Below are 20,632 nucleotides of genomic sequence, written 5' to 3' on the forward strand. Positions count from 1 at the left end.
TTTATCTTAGGGACCTCGTAGTACCATATTACCCCATTAGAGCGCTTCGCTCTCAGACTGCAGGCTTACTTGTAGTTCCTAGGGTTTGTAAGAGTAGAATGGGAGGCAGAGCCTTCAGCTTTCAGGCTCCTCTCCTGTGGAACCAGCTCCCAATTCAGATCAGGGAGACAGATACCCTCTCTACTTCTAAGATTAGGCTTAAAACTTTCCTTTTCGCTAAGGCTTATAGTTAGGGCTGGATCAGGTGACCCTGGACTATCCCTTGGTTATGCTGCTTTAGACGTAGACTGTGGGGGGGTTCCCATGATGCACTGTTTCTTTCTCTTTTTGCTCTGTATGCATCACTCCGCATTTAATCATTAGTGATCGATCTCTGCCCCCTTCCACAGCATGTCTTTTTCCTGGTTCTTTCCCTCAGCCCCAACCAGTCTCAGCAGAAGACTGCCCCTCCCTGAGCCTGGTTCTGCTGGAGGTTTCTTCCTGTTAAAAGGGAGTTTTTCCTTCCCACTGTAGCCAAGTGCTTGCTCACAGGGGGTCGTTTTGACCGTTGGGGTTTTTCATAATTATTGTATGGCCTTGCCTTACAATATAAAGTGCCTTGGGGCAACTGTTTGTTGTGATTTGGCGCTATATAAAAAAAAAGTTGATTGATTGATTGATTGATTACTGAAAGCAGCCAAAGATAACGATATGTCTTTGGGATGGTTATGAGTAATTTTTTCTCTAATAGTTAAAATTGTATTAGCAAAGAAAGTCATGAAGTCATTACTAGTTAAAGGAATACTCGGCTCAATAGAGCTCTGACTCTTTGTCAGCCTGGCTACAGTGCTGAAAAGAAACCTGGGGTTGTTCTTATTTTCTTCAATTAGTGATGAGTAGTAAGATGTCCTAGTTTATTTCATTTACATAGTGCCAAATCACAGCAAAGCTGCCTCAAGGCGCTTCACACAACTTACCAACCTTACCAAGTCACTCATGGTAATTGCAACATGAGATTTATCTGAACTGATAAAACCAACTGAGCTACAAACACACAATAAATCACTAATAATAACAACGTTAAACTAACATAAACCACAATAACAACATTTAAAACCTCAAACCTCCCAGGGTGCATTGCAGTACAGCATCCATTGTTTATTGGTTAGCTAAAATTGCTAATTTCTCCAAAAATATTTGTCCTATCAACTTTCCGTTATCGTAGTATTGATTTATTTTTATTTGGCGTGCACACACACACACACACACACACACACACACACACACACACACACACACACACACACACACACACACACACACACACAGACACGCACACATGCACACACAAAAACTAACTTAAAGAAATTTCTCACAAAACCGAACAAAGAAAAACAAATGCATACAAAACCTCAAAAACAAAAAAAAATTAATTTCCCGGTTGTGTTCGGCCAAAATGGTGAGGGCTGAAGCAAAGGCTTATAAATGCCCACCCCTATCACGAGTTGCCATATACACATATATATGCACTCATAACAGCAACTACAAAAAAGAAAAGGTCAAGGTCAAGGTTACTTTATTTGTACCAAAAGGTAAATTTGGTTTGGCAGTGAGTCACTCCATTCATAACAATCACATAACACATAAATACCGATAAAAAATACCATAAATATAATAAAAATTTAAAAATAATAAAAATATAAAAATACAATGAGCAGTGCAAGTACAGGCCAATAACATGGCACCCAGAAGAAAGTCACAAAGCGTGTGCCATCTCAATGCAAAATAGCAGATAAATTAATTAAATATACATTCAAAGTCATCTGTTAAGAACACTAAGCAGCAGGAATAAAAGTGCTCTTGTAGCGCTTAGTTCTGCAGAAAGGAGCTTTATACCTCCGTCCTGAAGGGAGCGGTTCAAACTGATCAAAAAGAGGATGTGAGGCCTCCTTTAGAACTGCCTCAACCAATCTCTGGACCTGCCTCATGTACAGAGAGGCTGGATACAGCTGAGACTCTCCTCCAATGATTTTGCTCGCCCATTTTACAATCTGATTCAGACTGTTTTTGTTTTAACTGACGAATTTCCAAACCATGACACCAAACAAAAAGATAAAACAGATACGATATAACAACGATTAAACATTGTTAACAGTGATTTGTCAATGTGAAAGGATGCCAGTTTTCTAAGACAGAACAAGCGCTGGTGACCTTTTTTACACACCACTTCACAATTTGACTCAAAAGTGAGTTTGTTATCAATGACAGTACCCAGATATTTATAGGTGCTCACAGTTTCTACAGCCTGCCCTTTTAGGAGAGTTACTCCATGTTTGTGGGAACCCTTCCTAAAGTCAATGACCATATCTTTAGTTTTCAATACATTCATCTGTAGAAAAGACTTCTCACACCAGTCCAAGAAATCATCAACAACAGGACCGTGGCCAACCTCATTGTCCTGTAGCAGGCTGACAATAACAGTGTCATCTGCATACTTAAGAATAGTCCTCCCATCCCTCCAACTTCTGCAGAGATCAGTGTATAAAATATACAAAAGTGGAGAGATAGCACTACCTTGTGGTGTCCCGGTGGAGGACTGGGTCTGATCAGACAAGACCCCATTTACTCTTACTTTTTGTGTCCTGTTAGTGAGGAAGCTCAGAATCCAGCCCACAAGATTGCAACTTTTAAAATGTTCTAAAAGTCTTGAGGCTAAAATGTGGGGCTGAATTGTGTTAAAAGCAGAAGAAATGTCAATGAATAAAAGTCTGGCATGTGCACCTTTCCCTTCAAGGTGTCTGAAAAGTAAGTTCATTAAAGTGACTGTGGCATCCTCGACCCCTCTATTTGGCCTATAGGCAAATTGCATAGGGTCCAAGTTGGCACCTACTTGATTAATAATTTCAGTTCTCACCAATTTCTCAAAGGTTTTCATGACAATGGACGTCAAAGCTATAGGCCTAAAGTCATTTAGAACCTTTGGAGCACAATTTTTGGCGGCAGGGACAACAACAGCATCTTTCATCTTCTTGTCTCAAAAGGACAAGACGACGAGCAAAATCCGAACATAGTAGAACAATCAGCAGTATGATTCACAGATTAAACAGCAGAAACAAAAACAATTTACCTAATTTATTGCACTATATTTATCATTTTCATCCTTGACACAAAATACATAAGCATGCCAAACGGCAAATGGCAGCTCTCCCCGTTTTTTGCGTTATCAAAGCCATACACACACTCACGGACCACTTTGCTATTATAATATAGATGGTGTATTCAGCCATTTTTGCTCCTCTGACAGATGATTTTCATTCTAGCCACACTCAAGTAAATCAAGCAGTGGAAATACAGGTCTGTGGGTGTAAGATCATGTGAAAGCTCATGGAACTGATGGTGGTGAGAGGTTAGAAACTTTGTGACAAATAATCAAAATGCTTTTACAGTCAAGTCAGATGTGCTGCAGTAAAATCTTAACTTTGAAGGAAGAATCTCATTGCAGGTGCTTCAGCTTCCATCTCAACAAATGTATGTAAATAAAGAATAAAACATTCATGGAGCAAACACATGTTGCTACAACAGTGGAATATCTTTATTTATACAATAAACAGGTCCAATAGCACATCATCACAGTAGCTCTGTACAAAACAATTACATAGCTATAAGATATACATCTTTAAGGTAGAAATTAAAGTGTTGAAATAAATTCTACCAGTAGAAACTGTATTAGTGTAGATAAACAGTTTGTTTTGGGTGCAGGTTGTAGAATGCACTCAGAATATTTTTGTAGGTGTAAATGGAAAACCCTGAATCTTTTAAACCTAAGAGGTCCTTTAAATAAATTACATGGATTATTGGAGGTTCTGCTGGTAGAATGACAATCCAAAGTTTACACCCAACACATCTGAGCAGGAATTAAACAAGCTATTTTTTCGTCATAAGTCAAAAACCAGTGTCAAGAATTCATAAGACCTCAAATCCAAAAAAAAACCCCAATAAGTGGTCACACTATGTAACGAAAGCTTGCTTTATAAGTTGTTAATAAATGGCAAAGTAGAGCAATTTTGTGAATACACTTCATTTTCACACTGTGGTTCTCGTGATGACATTTGATTAAAAGTAGGGCCTAATAGGAAATTTAATTTAATTTAAAAGTATCAGTTAAATTTTGATTTCCAAAAATGTGTTAACCTAACATTATTCATAAATGATTAAGTCATCTATACACTTACCAACTCTACTACTTATATTTCTTGTCTTGATGATGGCTAGCTGGTGGTATAGCATAGTCGGCTAGCCATTATGCAGCAGCTGGTGCCCTGCTGTAGTCCAGCAGGAGACGGTGGAACTCCAATATACTATGTTTCCCGTTGACATCAGGTGGCGTTAGTAGTTGAATATACCAATCTAGGTACCCTGTATCCAGACATACACGCTAACTTATTATGTAATAGGCAAAAACCAGTACGTCAATGAGCAGTTGTTAAAAGGCACCCAGATGATCTACTACCTTCACAGTGTGTAAACACACTACAATAATGCAGCCAAAACTTGGTAACCAAAGAAGAACTTCTTGGGAAGATTCAAAAAAGATAGCAGACATACGAGGTCTGTCCGTAAAGTATAGGTCCTTTTTATTTTTTTCAAAAACTATATGGATTTCATTCATATGTTTTTACGTCAGACATGCTTGAACCCTCGTGCGCATGCGTGAGTTTTTCCACGCCTGTCGGTGACGTCATTCGCCTGTGAGCACTCCTTGTGGGAGGAGTCGTCCAGCCCCTCGTCGGAATTCCTTTGTCTGAGAAGTTGCTGAGAGACTGGCGCTTTGTTTGATCAAAATTTTTTCTAAACCTGTGAGACACATCGAAGTGGACACGGTTCGAAAAATTAAGCTGGTTTTCAGTGAAAATTTTAACAGCTGATGAGAGATTTTGAGGTGATTCTGTCGCTTTAAGGACTTTTCACGGTGCGAGACGTCGTGCAGCGCTCTCAGGCAGCGTCATCAGCCTGTTTCAAGCTTAAAACCTCCACATTTCAGGCTCTATTGATCCAGGACGTCGTGAGAGAACAGAGACGTTTCAGAAGAAGTCGGTTTCAGCATTTTATCCGGATATTCCACTGTTAAAGGAGATTTTTTTAATGAAAACAGTAGTGGTATCCAAGGGGCTGTGGCATTATACAAAAATACATTAGGAGCCGTTTATGAAAGTCTGCCAAGGCAAAATAAAAAGTTTCATGGCATACTGTGGCATGAGCATATGGTTCAACTGTTAACATCCGGGTCAAAGAAGAGGTAAGATGGCAGTGACATAGGACATCTGAATTGTATCCCTACAGCTCGCTTGTTTACTTCTATTATGATTACAGTAACAGTTGGCTAGTACTAACTGATGGTGGTACATACCAAGTATTCAGATTCAGGGGTAGTCTTTGGACATTTCAGATAATTACTAAGGATGATGATCACACGACCTCCTTGGATATTGATCCCATGACCAAGGAAGTGATGGGATCAATGGTGTTTGGTTTATCTTCCTATTGGCAAGATTACTCAAAGTGTTTGTAGTTGATCTCCACACAACTTGGTGGAACAATTCTGGAGCCTTCCCCAAATGTTTTTAGGTTTTGGTGGAACATTTTTCCACAATTCGATTTATTCCTCGAATTAACAGAGTAATCATATTTATGTTTGGATCTGGATCCTAAGAAATACGACACATTTAAAAATATTGTTAATCCGAATGCAAAATTTCAGGATTGTTTAGCCGGAGATTTGTTAAACAAAATTTGTGCTCCCTGAGTGCCCTTTTAGTTCCCACACTTAATTAGATGGAGAGTGTGGGGAGCTGCATTTCCATTCATTATAATTTACCACAAATGTAATATGCAAATAATGACCCTATTATTAGTGTTAAAGAGGAAAATGAAAGATAACTGATAACTGATCAAACAATTTACATGACCAGAACAATCACCCTTTAACAATTTTATTTGCCATTTATTAACACTGTTGCTGCGAATGTGCACAATGTGTTGCACAAAATGAAAACTTTACTATGACTGTATTTGCACTGGTTGATTGGATGTGTGAGTGGTATTAATTTCATTTTATCCTTTCAACAATATTATACAGTTACTAAGTGATACTATTTGTTGCATTGCTATTACAGGGACTCATACATAGTACTCTTCTAACAGCTAATTACTGGAACATCTACAGTGTACAAAGTGTGAAACGGTGAATGATTGCTTCCTTAATGTTTGCACTTTTTTTTCTTATAGCAGCTATGAAAACGTTATAACCCACATCGCTTCAATCCAAACAGACTGTATACAAAAATACACATTCAGTTCTGAAAAGCTGACAGTAGCACACTGCAGTTAGTCTGTTTAATGCCATTTTCTCCAATTCCCAGTGGTGGGCACAGCTAACCGACAAGTGACCTGTGATAACAATAAACCGTTAAACTATTACATTTTTTTTAGCTGAAACTCCAGCTAACTGCAAATTTTTATGAAATTAATGATTTATGTGTTGAAGTAGATCAATAATTAAACACACTGGGATACAAGGTGAATGTGAGCAAGTGGCTGCTGTATAGATCCATTAGCATTTCATGTCGCCAACATTTGTAATTAAACATCAGTTTAATAGTTTGTTTTAACAAGAAATTTGGCTACAATAATCTGTCAGAACCAGTCGAACAACCAGGGTCCTCATGGCTTACTATCTGCCCAGAAAGTGATTTAAAACATGCAGAGAGATGAAGAAAAAGACGAGCCTGCTAATGCTAATACTGGCTAATATTACAGAAAGACCCGCACAAAATGCCTGTGCTTACTCACAAATGCAAGATCACTGGCCAACAAAATGCAACAGGTGGAACTTACCATATCTATGCAGAAAAACATAGATAGAAAAACTGTTTTCCAATGTGTCTCACCATGGCAATGCTAGGAGAGGCTAATAGGCCGGCACTGCAGGATACTCTGTTAACTGTTATGGCAGGAAAGGAATACTTAAATAAATTAATTAATATTGCATAAATGTAAATGCTAGTGATACATAATGGTCTCTGAAAATGGAATATTTATCAGTAAAATGTCCCCTTGTGACATTAGTGCAAACAATCTTTACGTTCCAACAGGAACAAACATATTATTTTAGGGTTTACAAACATTTTTGACTGTTAAATATTATATAAAAAAGACAAAAATTAGCAGACTTAAAATGACCAGAGCTAAGTTTAGCGGAAGCTAATTGGTCCGCTAATAATTTTCAACGTTAGCTAAAAGGCTAATCTGCTTATGATAAAGTGAGCTCTATCTATTAGCGGTTAGCAGAATTAGCAGAATTGTACCCACCACTGTGTACTCCTTAAATACCACAGTGTTATCACAAATCAACACCAAAAACACACAGCAACAGCTCCAGGAAACAAAGCTGATAACAGAACAGTGAAATTTACACGCTCAATACTTTGGTCTAACATACAACTTAAACATATTTTTTTTGTACCTGTGCACAACGCCAAATACAGTTTAAGGCAAACTCAAACATTCAAGTGAAACAACAACGACTGAAAAACACATTGAAAATATTTGTCTGTACAATATCTCTTATAGAAAAATAAGTCTGACTTGTTTTAATACAGCCACAATAAGACTCACTTCAACCTGGAGTTCACGAGACAGTCAAATTTCATCACAACTCTACAAGTTCCAATGCAGCAAAAGTATGTGAAAGCATTCTGGGAGGACGTTAGCACAATAACTGGCAACCTAATAGAGGTTAACAATGTCAGTGGTGCCAGTTTCCACGATGCAAAGAGTGAATTGTGTAAAATTACAAATACAAGAACTACGGACGTGTACTCTTATAGTGCAAATGTGTCTTCAGGGGCCGTCAAAAGGCGTCTTCTGCCTGACTGGCTGAAGGGAAGAAGAGTCAGATAAAGCAAGTCGCAAAGCGAAATGGAGGTCAAAAAGCGAAATGGAGGTCTCTGCTCCCCGAGGTCGACTCATCCAGCTCACGCACAGGTTGAGCTGGAATGTCATGTTACTTCTGTGTCCATGCACACAGGATGTGTGCCAAATATTTACACTGGCAACGATGCAGGACCACGTTTCTAGTGAGATCTCCTTTTAAAGTCACAGCACATATTTTACCACCTGCATGTGCAGGAGTGTTCCCAGGTCAAAGTCTGGGCTTAACACAGGCATTCAGAATATTCGACACCATCCCTGGCAGCTGTTTAAAAATTGAGGCACAAATACTGAGACAGTATCCAACAAGGAGGCGAGGAAAAAAGGACCAAACATGCGGCAAAGTGTGGAGGGCAATCAGGCGGTAAAGCTGGGCTGGAGAACTGATGCTGTCAAATGAGAAAGCAAAATCAGGGAAGCATTTCATATCAAGACAACATACATAGAATTAGTCAAAAATTCAAATGGACATGGCGACAGGCACTCCGACAGAGTGGCTACAACAGAACAATGTATTGCAGTCCTACTACAACTACTACTACCTCAGCAGAACCATGTGGTGATTGTCCATATGATCATACCCATATTTTTACTTTCTGTGGTTATGACATGAGATCTTGTGGGATTTACAGCAAAATTCAAAGCGGTGACACAAAAAGATCTTCAGAAGTGTATTGCGTTCACTGGATTAAAAAAATTAGACCCCTGATCTCATAATTACAAGAAAAACATCTTAATTTTCAATTTCAATTTATTTTCATTTATATAGCACCAAATCACAACAGAGTTGCCTCAAGACGCTTTACACAAGTAAGGTCTAAACTTACTAACCCCCAGAGCAACAGTGGTAAGGAAAAACTCCCCTCTGAGGAAGAAACCTCAAGCAGACCAGACTCAAAGGGGTGACCCTCTTATCTTGTAATTACAAGATCAGCTGTCTAATTTGGTTTTTTATATATAGCTTCCGTACTTCCAATCCCTCGGTCAAGAAGCGGGCTGAGGTTAACCAATGATAACGCACTGTGATCACACAAACTGTGGATTTTCCCCTAAGGTGATCCTGGATGAATGTCCAGGGAGGAACATGGGGCAACTCACCAAAATCAGACGTGTCTCGCCCTCCTCCAGACTTCCAACTTTCACACACACAGCCCCACCGAACACTGAGGGACAAAGAGGGCCTCGCTCCCAGCCAGGCACATGCCAGTCTGAGTGCCCCGTGACCTGCTTCCCTGGATGAGGTTCATTCATCCAGGAACACCTTAGGGATAAATCCACACTTTGTGTGATCACAGTGCAGTGTTAGTGATTACAAATTAGTCGATTTTCAATTATAACTCAGGAATTCTCACGTTTCACACCTGATCTTGTAATTACAAGATCTTTTCTCGTAATTACAGAGTCAGGGGTCTAAATTTTTTTTTAACCAGTGATTACAACAAACTTCTGTAAAGATCAGCAATTTTACATTAAATTTTGTTTTTTGACAAATCTTTTTTTAATAGCTCTCTCTCTCCCTCTCTCTCTCTATATATAAATATATATATAAACCACATGGCACTGTTGCTTTCTTTCATACGTGTCCAGAGTCGGAGTCATTGACTAAACTCCAGGGCAAATTAGAATTCTGATTTGATTTTCCCAGAGTGGATATATTTTTCTTCAGCATATCAGTATTAATTTACTTATGCGAATCAAAAACATATTCCCATCTTGAACATATCTACCTGTGTTTGCACAAGGGTTGATTTAGATTTAGATCCAAAATTCACTGTTTTGAAAACATGGTGCACCACTAGCCGATGCTTACAAGAGGCAGCCCTTGAACTGACTTACAAATTAAAACATCGCAGCATTTATCATAAAGGTATGAAAACAGTTAAAATGCTTTGTTTTGTAGCTATGAACTGTTTTTTGTTTTCAGTACACAAGAAATGTAGCAATGGAGTGGATCATCCAATTCCTTGTTTCCAATGCTGATAATTTTCCATGATGCTCTCTAGCAACCAAGAGGTGGCGCTTCGGCTTGTAAATCTGGTCCATTCATACACTGGCTGTACACTATTTAGTGTTTCAATGTGAAAAGTAGGGACAGAGGGACAGAGGTTTCTATTAACCAGCCCCAGCTGGGGACGTAACCAGTGTTGGACTGGCATCCTCTTTACAGGGACTTGCAAATTCTCTGGGAGCAGTCGCTAGTGCTAGTGCATCTGGAGCCTCAATACTGTCACACCGCTTCCCGGGTGCACTTTCTGTTTCTCCAAACTGAGTGGCATCGCTCCAATTGCCAGCAGTCTACATTTTCCATTACAGAAGTGAGTGGGCTTCAAGCATGAGAGGAGTGCATTTGTAGCTCATCAGGAGTTGCATAACCCTGAACAAATATGCATTCTGTGCTCCTGGCAGCAGCCGCTAATTATAGCATCTGTTACTCAGGTTGCTATTTTCTTGTCAGTATCTACAAAAACACTGCTTTCCTGTCTTCTTTTGTTTGTTATCTCAGACTAATTTTGTGCCCGTAAAACATATATATCACGACCAAATTTGGAATATAAAAATATAAAATTATGCATGGCTCATGAAATGAAGATTTGTTTTTTGGACGGATTATTAACAGGAACATAAATCAGGAGCATAATTTCGACAAACAAGACCGCTGCACCTGAAAACCCATGAAAGTGAAAAATCACACTGTTACCTAACATAATGTGTATTAAACATGTCGGATTTGTTGTGTATTGAACTGAATGTACTGTTAAAATATAACGCAATGCTAAAATACCTTTGGCTGTATGAGCATTGACTTCTTTATAATTTGCAGTTCTTTAATTGGTATCCCAGTGCAAAGTGCGTGTGTGTGTGTGTGTGTGTGCGTATACATATATATATATATATATATATATATATATATATATATATATATATATATATATATATATATATATTAGGGCTGGGCAACGTTAATGCGCTAACGTTGCGTTACTTACTGAGGTCATTATCGCCGACAATTTTGTTCCTCCCCTTAACGCTGTGTTTTCTGTTTTTTTTTTTAGCCTTTTATGACTGTTGCTCGTTGCCTTTTATTTTGAAAGCGTCAGTCGGGGCGAGCTTATGCTGCTGCTTCCTGCTGATAGCTGAGTTCACACAGAAAACGACACGAGGATCGAGAAAAGTACAGGCTATGCAATGCACAACAAAACAAAATGCAGAAAGACGCCGAACTTTTGAATGGACATTTTTGGTACAAAGTTCTACAGGATCAGGCCCGGATCCAGACCGGTTTGGACCGATGCAGCTGCATCGGTCAAATTTTTTTTTAACGCATCGTTCGTCATCAGTAAAAAAAAAAATCTTGAATAATCTCGAATAGCTGAACGTGTCCCCGCGGTGAACACAGCTTTTCGGTGGTTTTCATGTCAACCTATAGTCCGTAAATTATACGGATTTTTCCGAGTTTCAGAGTCATACGGACGTACAAATAAAGTCGGATAGTCAGGGTTTGGTCTGTAATAAAGTATTTCTGCAGCGCGGCTCCACTTTGAAACCATGAACCATTGAAGCAATGCTTCAATCTAGTAGCTCGTTGGTTCTTTGATTCACTGCTCTTCAGAAATGGCGAGCCGCTTCTTAACCCCTCGCAAATCCATTAAAATATCGTCAGTCACTTTTGTGTGGATTAAAGTCACTAACTGGGACTCTTGTCTTGTTGCTGTCAGGAAACGAGAATCGTCCTCCGTTCCGTTCACACAGCTCGAAACGCTGCGCGGCTGAGACAGTCTGGTCGGAATTAATAACTTCAAAATGAAACCTCTTTCCAAATGTAATACAGACAAGAAACTACAATAGACTAAAACGTTTTTTTCCCTCCCAAAATGAAACGTGCTGTATTTTTTCAAATTACACCCTGAAGTGAAGCACAGCAGCTGTAAGCTCAGCTCAGATATATGGAAACACATTCATGCCAATGTCTGAAAGGAAATGCTTTTGACAAAAACTACAGATTTTGTTTATTCCTATTTATGTCCAGAGATCAAGGATTCACCATGTAGAGTTCATTATGTACAAAGTTTAAGGATCCAGTGACCAAATTCATATTTATTTACTTTAAGACTCAATAAAATGTTCAATTTCAATTCAGTTTAATCGGCTTATAAAGTGCCAAATCACAACAAAATCTAAATATACTAAAACAAATACATCACAGCTGTACACATATCAAATTGTGGTATGTGTACAATTGTGATGTATTTGTTTTAGTACATTTAGTCATGGACATGAATATTGTTATTTTGATATGAAACAGGATAACAAATCACCTGCCAGTGGTTTTATATTTGATTTTATTAGTGTGTTTCAGTTGAAATTTACATTTTCAAATTTATGCAATGTTCATTTACATTTTCAAATAAAATTGTGTGCTTTTAAGCGGCTTTTGAATTCATTTTTGGGTTTCACATATACCATGCGATAAATCATGACTAATCACAGAAAGTCACTGAGTTAATGCGATTAAGATTTTTTATGTTTGCCCACCCCTAATATATATATATATATATATATATATATATATATATATACACACACACACACACACATTTATTGCTATTTACATTAATTATTAAGGATCCTTTTCTCTTATTTACAATTTGTACACATTCAGTCAATCCCCTCTATTTTGTCACGTAATAATTTCACAAGGACCCCAATGGATATAAGCATTTATGCTTCATAAAAAATATTTTATTTATGCTTTAATGCCGTCTGCAGGAGGGCGTGCATGTGCGCATACATGAGCTTTTGAAAAGGGCAGAAGTTAGCTTTTACCACGTGTGATGTGCGTGCATGCTGATGTCCGCAAGATGTCTTGTAAATCACTCCAGAGGTGTTATTAGGTTATAAAACCAGTGTTTTCAGTTTTAGAAGTGTCCATTTCTTGCTAACAATTACATAATATATGATACATGTTATATTTAGCCAGAAACAAAGCGGTTTTGGACAGGCCAGCCAGTGACGTCACGGTGCCACTCTACTCTGATTGGATGTCACCCCCCCCCCAACCCCCCCAAAAAACAAAACAGATTTGCATGATTCATAGCATAAAAACAGGAAACAGAATGTGACATTTTAACCTCTTAAAATACCTCTTAAAATAGGTCAAGGTTAGACATCTTTGAACTTGTCTAAGGTCTGTGTCCCAAGAATTTTCCCTGCAAATTTGAAGACCCTGGCAGTAATAGGACTGGAATTATGCTGTGCACAGACAGATGGACGGACAGACTGACAAAAAGCCTTTGCAAAACCCAATGGCTATAATTTGATGGCCTCGGGTAATGATAATCTCTCTTCAATATTAAAAATGTATGCATTGCAGTTAAAGTGGATATTTATTGATGGAAGAGCAGCAATAAAACATTTTTTTTTTTTTTTTTTTTGCAGTTGTGTCAAGGCAGAGATTTAGCATTTCTACACATTTTCTTCATGTAGATTGCTGCATTAATGTGTTTCCACATATTTACCTCCACCAAGGAGGTAATGTTTTTGGTGCTTTTGTCTGTCTGTTCGCAGGATTACACAAAAACTATGAAACCAATTTTAGTTTTGGCACAACCAGAAGATCTAGCCAGGTTCTGTCCCTACTAAACTGAAACACAGACCAGCTGTTCCCACATAACTCCCAGTTTTTAAGACTATAGGTTGCACCGTTGTATTACTTGCACATATGTGTCATGAAGAGGAAAAACCAACCATCACACTGCTTATAAGTTGCATTTCATTTTCCTTCATGCAACAAGAAGCAAAATGAAATTAATGTAATCGGCACATTATTTATAACGCAACAAGTGTTGTTCTGAGCAGTACAGTAGGTTATAATCCATGTTTTTTTTTATTCCAGAGCATGCTCTTTCAGTTTGAGAGCATGATTTCTTCAATTTACTCAACCTCAAACACAAAGAACATTTTTTTTTTCATTCAGAGCTGCTGCTGTTTGCAGCTTCTGCTACAGTGTGTGAATTACAGTAGCTCATTCGGTATACTGGAGCAGCTTGTCACGTGCGTAGATGGTGCCATCTCGTGGCTGCAGGTGATAATGCAGTATTGTTTCCATGTATAAATTGCATTGGAATACGAGGTCTGTCAATAAAGTATAGGTCCTTTTTATTTTTTTCAAAAACTATATGGATTTCATTTATATGTTTTTACGTCAGACATGCTTGAACCCTCGTGCGCATGCGTGAGTTTTTCCACGCCTGTCGGTGACGTCATTCGCCTGTGAGCACTCCTTGTGGGAGGAGTCGTCCAGCCCCTCGTCGGAATTCCTTTGTCTGAGAAGTTGCTGAGAGACTGGCGCTTTGTTTGATCAAAATTTTTTCTAAACCTGTGAGACACATCGAAGTAGACACGGTTCGAAAAATTAAGCTGGTTTTCAGTGAAAATTTTAACGGCTGATGAGAGATTTTGAGGTGATACTGTCGCTTTAAGGACTTCCCACGGAGCGAGACGTCGCGCAGCGCTCTCAGGCGCCGTCGTCAACCTGTTTCAAGCTGAAAACCTCCACATTTCAGGCTCTATTGATCCAGGACGTCGTGAGAGAACAGAGAAGTTTCAGAAGAAGTCGGTTTCAGCATTTTATCCGGATATTCCACTGTTAAAGGAGATTTTTTTAATGAAAGACGTGCAGACGGATTGCAGCGTCGGCTCGCAGCCGCTGCAACGCTCCGCCACAGGAAAAACACCTCCGTTGGAAGCCTTAAGGACAAGTTGGAACATGTCCAGCTGTTAAACAATTTCTCATATACTCACTCCACTGAAAGCCATCAAAAGCCGCCTGGATTTTACAAATGGTTATCAATACGGAGGTGTTTTTCCTGTGCCACCGCACCGCGTCGGCTGCGTCCCAACGCGCGGCCCCGTCCGCACGTCTTTCATTAAAAAAATCTCCTTTAACAGTGGAATATCCGGATAAAATGCTGAAACCGACTTCTTCTGAAACTTCTCTGTTCTCTCACGACGTCCTGGATCAATAGAGCCTGAAATGTGGAGGTTTTCAGCTTGAAACAGGCTGATGACGGCGCCTGAGAGCACTGCACGACATCTCATCAGCCGTTAACATTTTCACTGAAAACCATCTTAATTTTTCGAACCGTGTCCACTTCGATGTGTCTCACAGGTTTAGAAAAAATTTTGATCAAACAAAGCGCCAGTCTCTCAGCAACTTCTCAGACAAAGGAATTCCGACGAGGGGCTGGACGACTCCTCCCACAAGGAGTGCTCACAGGCGAATGACGTCACCGACAGGCGTGGAAAAACTCACGCATGCGCACGAGGGTTCAAGCATGTCTGACGTAAAAACATATGAATGAAATCCATATAGTTTTTGAAAAAATTAAAAGGACCTATACTTTATTGACAGCCCTTGTATAAATTATAGGACTCCCCAAACTAGTAAAAAATGTGACTTATAGTCCAGAAAATATGGTATGTATTAAAATATGCAGAAGTGGAAAAGAGACTTTATATCAAAGTGTACTCCCTCGCCAAAACAAAATATCTCACCTTGGCCTTTGATCTTCTTTTCTCTCCACAAATCTTCAATCTTTATTATTATTATTATTTTTTTTAACATCAGGGTGTGGTGTCGCCACGCTGCATGGAGCTCCGTCCCCATGTACCCTGTGCACTGCCTCCACCTCCAGCTCCTCCATGGTCCTTATCTGACTCTGGCTGGCTCTGGGCGCGCTCGGGTTTGGGGTTTGGGGTGCACGGTGGGTCGGGTTGTTGCACCGACATGGTTCTGCGCAGGTGGGTACGCTTGCAAAGGAAGTCAGACTTTGCCGAGAGACCAAAAGAGCCTTTCCTCAGGACCATGCGGACAGACGAGGATTTCTTGGGTCTCGCTCTGTGCCCAAACTGAAGGGTGGAGAGGTGTGCTGCGTAACCCTCACTCAGGAACTACACGTACCACACAGAGAAAAAACTTTAAACGCCAAAGCAAGCGCTGGGAAGAAGATTAACGTAAATAAGAAAAATACTGTCCAAAGAACACACAGCCCTCGACCTACGTGGAGTTTTGTTTTGTGGGATAATTTCTTGTTAGAGATAATGAATAGTTTAAGGATTTTTGGAAGAAGATCAGGAATAGCATTTCCAGTGAGCTTTGCCCCCAAAAAACTTAATTTTTGAGCAGTGTGACACTGTTATTCAGAGAAGCCAAAACAGGAATTTTTATTTATTTATTTTCAGGATAAAGTTTCCTTTGATCATTTGAGTTTACAGCAAAAAACAAAAAAAAAAGCCAAGACTGCAGCAAGACAATGAGCTTCAGTGTTTTCATAATTCAATCAGAAAAACTACAACAGCAGCGCTTTAAAAAGTCTAACTTAAAAGTTTTAAAGCAGGGAAGTAACATTGCCAGTGACCTTGGGTTTAAAAAGCCTCATATATCCCAAGTAACACAGCATAGTCATAGCTGGATTTATTTTGGTAACGTCATTTCCTGTCCAAGTATAAATTAGGTCAAAAACAACTGAGTCCTAATCTAAGGGCCCCTTCACACATAGTGCAAATTTGGTCGATTTATGCATAAAGTGCACATGAAGCAGGAATTGTGTGCAAACGTGTAAAACCGCAGCTGCCTCATAACCTGTTGCTACAACTATTTGCGCACACCAGTGGCTGAAAGACAGAGTGTGTGCTGTGCAAGCCCATCGATCCCTCTCGCGACAGGTGTCGGCCAAATTACAGCTGACCCGCTCATTTGGCACTTAGACAATGTGTGGCCATTCACACTATTAACATGACTACAGTCAGCAGACCATCACTGTCGTGCTGGCAGTGAAATTTGTCTAAGTGCCCCACAAGTGTGGCTTTGGTGTGTGCGCTGAACTGACAGGAGGCGTGGCCACCAACAGAAGCGGCTGTGGAGATCTGTGGATCTGGACATCCCAGCGGGACAACATGTACTGTGTTTGGATGGACATGGTCTAACAACTGCCCACTGTGACATGCATGTGTCTGCTTGCTGTCATCACATGGACATAAATAAAAACATGTATCACTGTGGTGACAGGCTGCAGCAAGCGAGCGCACCCACACTGCAGCCCATTGACAGGCTGCCCCCAGGTTGAAACGGACCGACAGATCATAACACGTAGCAGGCTCATGTCACCCACGTGAGCTCTGTTCCACATGATGCGGTGTCAGTCCTGCAGCGCGCCGTCCGTAAGACACGCGTGTCGGGCAGGACACGCATGTGGGCCGGCTGGACACGTGCCAGCAGATGTGGACATGATGACACAAGTGATCTGCTTCTCATTCATGTCATTTCATGACAGTGCGTCTGTGACCATGGGTCATCTACAGAAGAACAAACGGATCATATTTGTATTGCCCGCTTGATAAGAGGAATTCAATATAATGTGATGATTCTATATGGTGTGTGATTTTATTTTACCTCCACCAAGGAGGTTATGTTTTTGGTCGCATTTGTTTGTTTGTCTGTCTGTTTGTCAGCAGGATAACTCAAAAGGTTTTGAACGGATTTTGATGAAATTTTGTGGAGTGGTTGGAAATGACAAGAGGAACAAGTGATTAAATTTGATCGAATCCAATCGGATCCGGATCCCAATGCTAACGCGCTAGCATGTCTATGGCATTTTCAATGTTAAAAGTTAGCATTAAGCAGTTGTAGCTGTCATCACGTTCGGGTGCATTTGTTTTCAAATTGTAATATTTCTTAAATTTATTTTTGTTTATATATTGATAATCTAATGATTATTATATACAATTTTAGAGAAAGAGACAAAAAGAAATAGATCACTGTGCCAAGGAGGGAATCTCTTTAGGGTCAGTGACCCTATGGCCTTGTTTAGAGAAGTGTTTCATAAATGTTAAAAAATTCATATATTTGCAGTTTAGTTGAATAATAATTGAATTTTGTCTGTTATTTGTTTTTGTCTATAAGCACATGCAATATCAATATCAGTGCTCAGATGACAGTAGCTTCTGGGAAAGGTGCAAGTTGCAATAAACTGTGATGCCAAGTGCTAAGGATACATGCTATCCAGTCACAGCAGATGAAACTTTTTTACTACTGAGTAACATCATTGTTAGACTTTTTTTAGGTTCAATGATTCCACGGCGTGTAGATGTTATGGCGTCAGTGACCCCATGGCCTTGGCGGAGGTTTGCACTCTCTGAGTGCTTCTAGTTTTAAATACGTCCATGTCCTTCCTGATATCGGGCAGTTTTCTGCACCTTTCACAGGCCAGCGATGGTAGCTCAGTGCTAAAGTTTCTGACTGGTAACCAGAGCTTTTGGAAAACGTGGGTTCGAATCCCGTGGGTGACATGTATTTTTTATTTTCACAGCAGCTGCACAATGTATTGCTGCTCACACTGTGTTCCCGTGTGCACAAAACCATTGCAACATGTATTTTTTAAATGTTATATTTATTTTTTTCCTTCACAGCAGCTGCGCAATGTGGTTAGACATCGCACAGCTGCTGGCACTGTGTTCCCACATGCATGAACTGTCGCACTGGCATCGTGCACACCTGCCCGTTGGTGCGATGTTGCGTGGTACGCTCATACGAGCTGTTACGAAGGGATTTGCCCTGAGTTCTACATATTTGCACTGTGTGTGAAGGGGCCCTAATATTTGTAAAACAGGAAACTGGAAAACCACACCTGAATTTTCTTTGAAAAAGAGCAGTAACATCATTCTCTACGACCTCTGACCAATACAAAGACCTTGTCAAAACTAGACGTATGACCTTGACTTTCAACAGCAGCCTAATTTATTGACATACACCTACAAATGAGTTATTTGAAAAGTGTAGCTTGAATTTTACTGAATTCTAGTTTTTGACAAGCTAGACGTATGACCTTGAGCTTCAGAAGCAGACTAATTTATTGACCATGGCATAAAAAAAAGTTATTTGAAGAGTGTAGCTTGTTTTTTTTGTTGTTGTTGTTTTGCAGAGGACAGGTAAGTAATACTGCTCTCCACAACTTCTGGCCTATAAAAGAGCTCACCAAAAAACTAGACATATGACCTTGAGCTTTGATAGTAGCAATTTATTGACCAATGCATAAAAATTAGCTGTTTGAAACATGTAGCTTAAATTATTTCAGCAAAGCAGTAATGTTGGTCTCTGTGACTTTTGACCTATAAAAAGAGCTTGTCAAAACTAGATGTATGACCTTGAGCTTCAACAGTAGGACAATGTATTGACCAATGCATAAAAATAAACTCTTGAAAAGCATAGCTTGATTCTCACCTCCTGCCCTGAATATTGTTCTCCATGACCTCTGACCTATAGAAAGTGGTTGCCAAACTAGACATATGAAATTGAGCTTTGACAACAGTCCAGTATGACTAATGCATAAAAATTAGTTATCTGAAAAGTGTAGCTTCAGCTTTTTCAACATAGCTTTAATGTTGTTCTTCATGACCATCAACCTATAAGAAGAGCTGGTCAAAACTAGGCCCAAGACCTTGAGCTTCAACAGTAGCATAGTTTATCAGCTGATGCATAAAAATTAGCTATTTGAATTTTTTTTTCCCCCAGAAGACAGAGCAGTAATATTGTTCTCCACAACTTGTGTTCTATAAAAAGAGCTCACCCATACTAGATGTATGACCCTGACCTTCAACAGCAGCCTAATTTATTGAACATGGATAAAACGGAGCTATTTGAGAATTGTAGCTTAAGGTTTTTTACCCAGAAGACAGAGCAGTAATATTGTTCTCCAAGACCTGTAGCCTATAAAAAGAGCTAGTTAGAAGTAGATGTATGACTTGAGCTTCAGAAGAAGCCTAATTTATTGATTAAAGCATTAAAGTAGCCACTTGAAACCGTAGCTTCAGTTCTTTCAGCAAAGCAGTAATATTGTTCTCCATGATTTTTGACCTATAACAAGAGCTTGTCAAAACTAGACGTATGACCCTGAGCTTCAAACAATATCCTAATTTATTGACCAATGCATAAAATTTAGCTATTGATAAGTGCAGCTTGACTTATTTATTTTGTCAGAAGACAGAGCAGTAACATTGCTCTCCATGACCTCTGGCCAATAAAAAGCGCTAACATATTGACTAATGCATAAAAATGAGTAATTTGAAAAAAGTTGCTTGAATTTTTATTTATTTATTTATTTTTCAGATGACTGAGTGGTTATGTTACTCCCTTTGTCCTTTGACTTATCAAAACGTAGGCAGAAAATTGTATACCATGATCATTATTGTGCCCTGTGTAACAAAGATGGCTAAACATTACAGTTGACATTTCTATTTATATATTTATTTTAGGACAGAGCGTTAGCAAACTCTGCTTAGACACAAACCCTTCAGGCAGGTCGGGTAAAAGAAACCATTTAAACTAAAAACAGCAAACATGATGCTGTGAAAAACGTCTCAAGCTGGAAGGCGGAAGGGAAAAAAGAAAGAATTATATTGACGTTCGAGTACCTGGCACTGGTTTTGATATTTCTTCGAAGGCCTGCCAACGATATAGATCTGTGAAGAACTGAGGCCCAGCATGTTGTAAACAGAGATGTCCTTCATGGAGCCATATGCAGAGTGATCTTTATGTGACACTGGACAGAAGAAGAAGAAGAGGAAATAATTAACTGGAGAAGCACGAGATGTTTTTATGGCATGCGAT

At 39.4% G+C, this 20,632-nt stretch overlaps 1 protein-coding gene across 1 annotated transcript; it reads right to left on the reverse strand.

The window, feature by feature from the left end:
• Positions 1-7,499: 7,499 nt before the first annotated feature.
• On the reverse strand, positions 7,500-20,547 carry LOC117509470 (membrane-associated phosphatidylinositol transfer protein 3-like). The gene is made up of 3 exons (XM_034169170.1): positions 20,437-20,547; positions 15,523-15,918; positions 7,500-8,357 (listed from the first exon to the last, which is right to left on the reverse strand). The coding sequence occupies exons 1-2, from the start codon at positions 20,530-20,532 to the stop codon at positions 15,592-15,594; spliced, it is 423 nt and encodes a 140-aa protein (XP_034025061.1). The 5' UTR covers positions 20,533-20,547; the 3' UTR covers positions 7,500-8,357; positions 15,523-15,591.
• Positions 20,548-20,632: the final 85 nt, after the last annotated feature.

The sequence above is a fragment of the Thalassophryne amazonica genome, chromosome 4 (assembly GCF_902500255.1).
Source record: "Thalassophryne amazonica chromosome 4, fThaAma1.1, whole genome shotgun sequence".
Taxonomy (NCBI): Eukaryota; Metazoa; Chordata; class Actinopteri; order Batrachoidiformes; family Batrachoididae; genus Thalassophryne; species Thalassophryne amazonica.

Coding starts and splice junctions, on each gene's coding strand:
- LOC117509470 (XM_034169170.1), bottom strand. CDS start 20,532: ATGAAGGACATCTCTGTTTACAACATGCTGGGCCTCAGTTCTTCACAG. Junction 15,919..20,436: donor AATATCAAAACCAGTGCCAG/GTACTCGAACGT, acceptor TGGTACGTGTAG/TTCCTGAGTGAGGGTTACGC.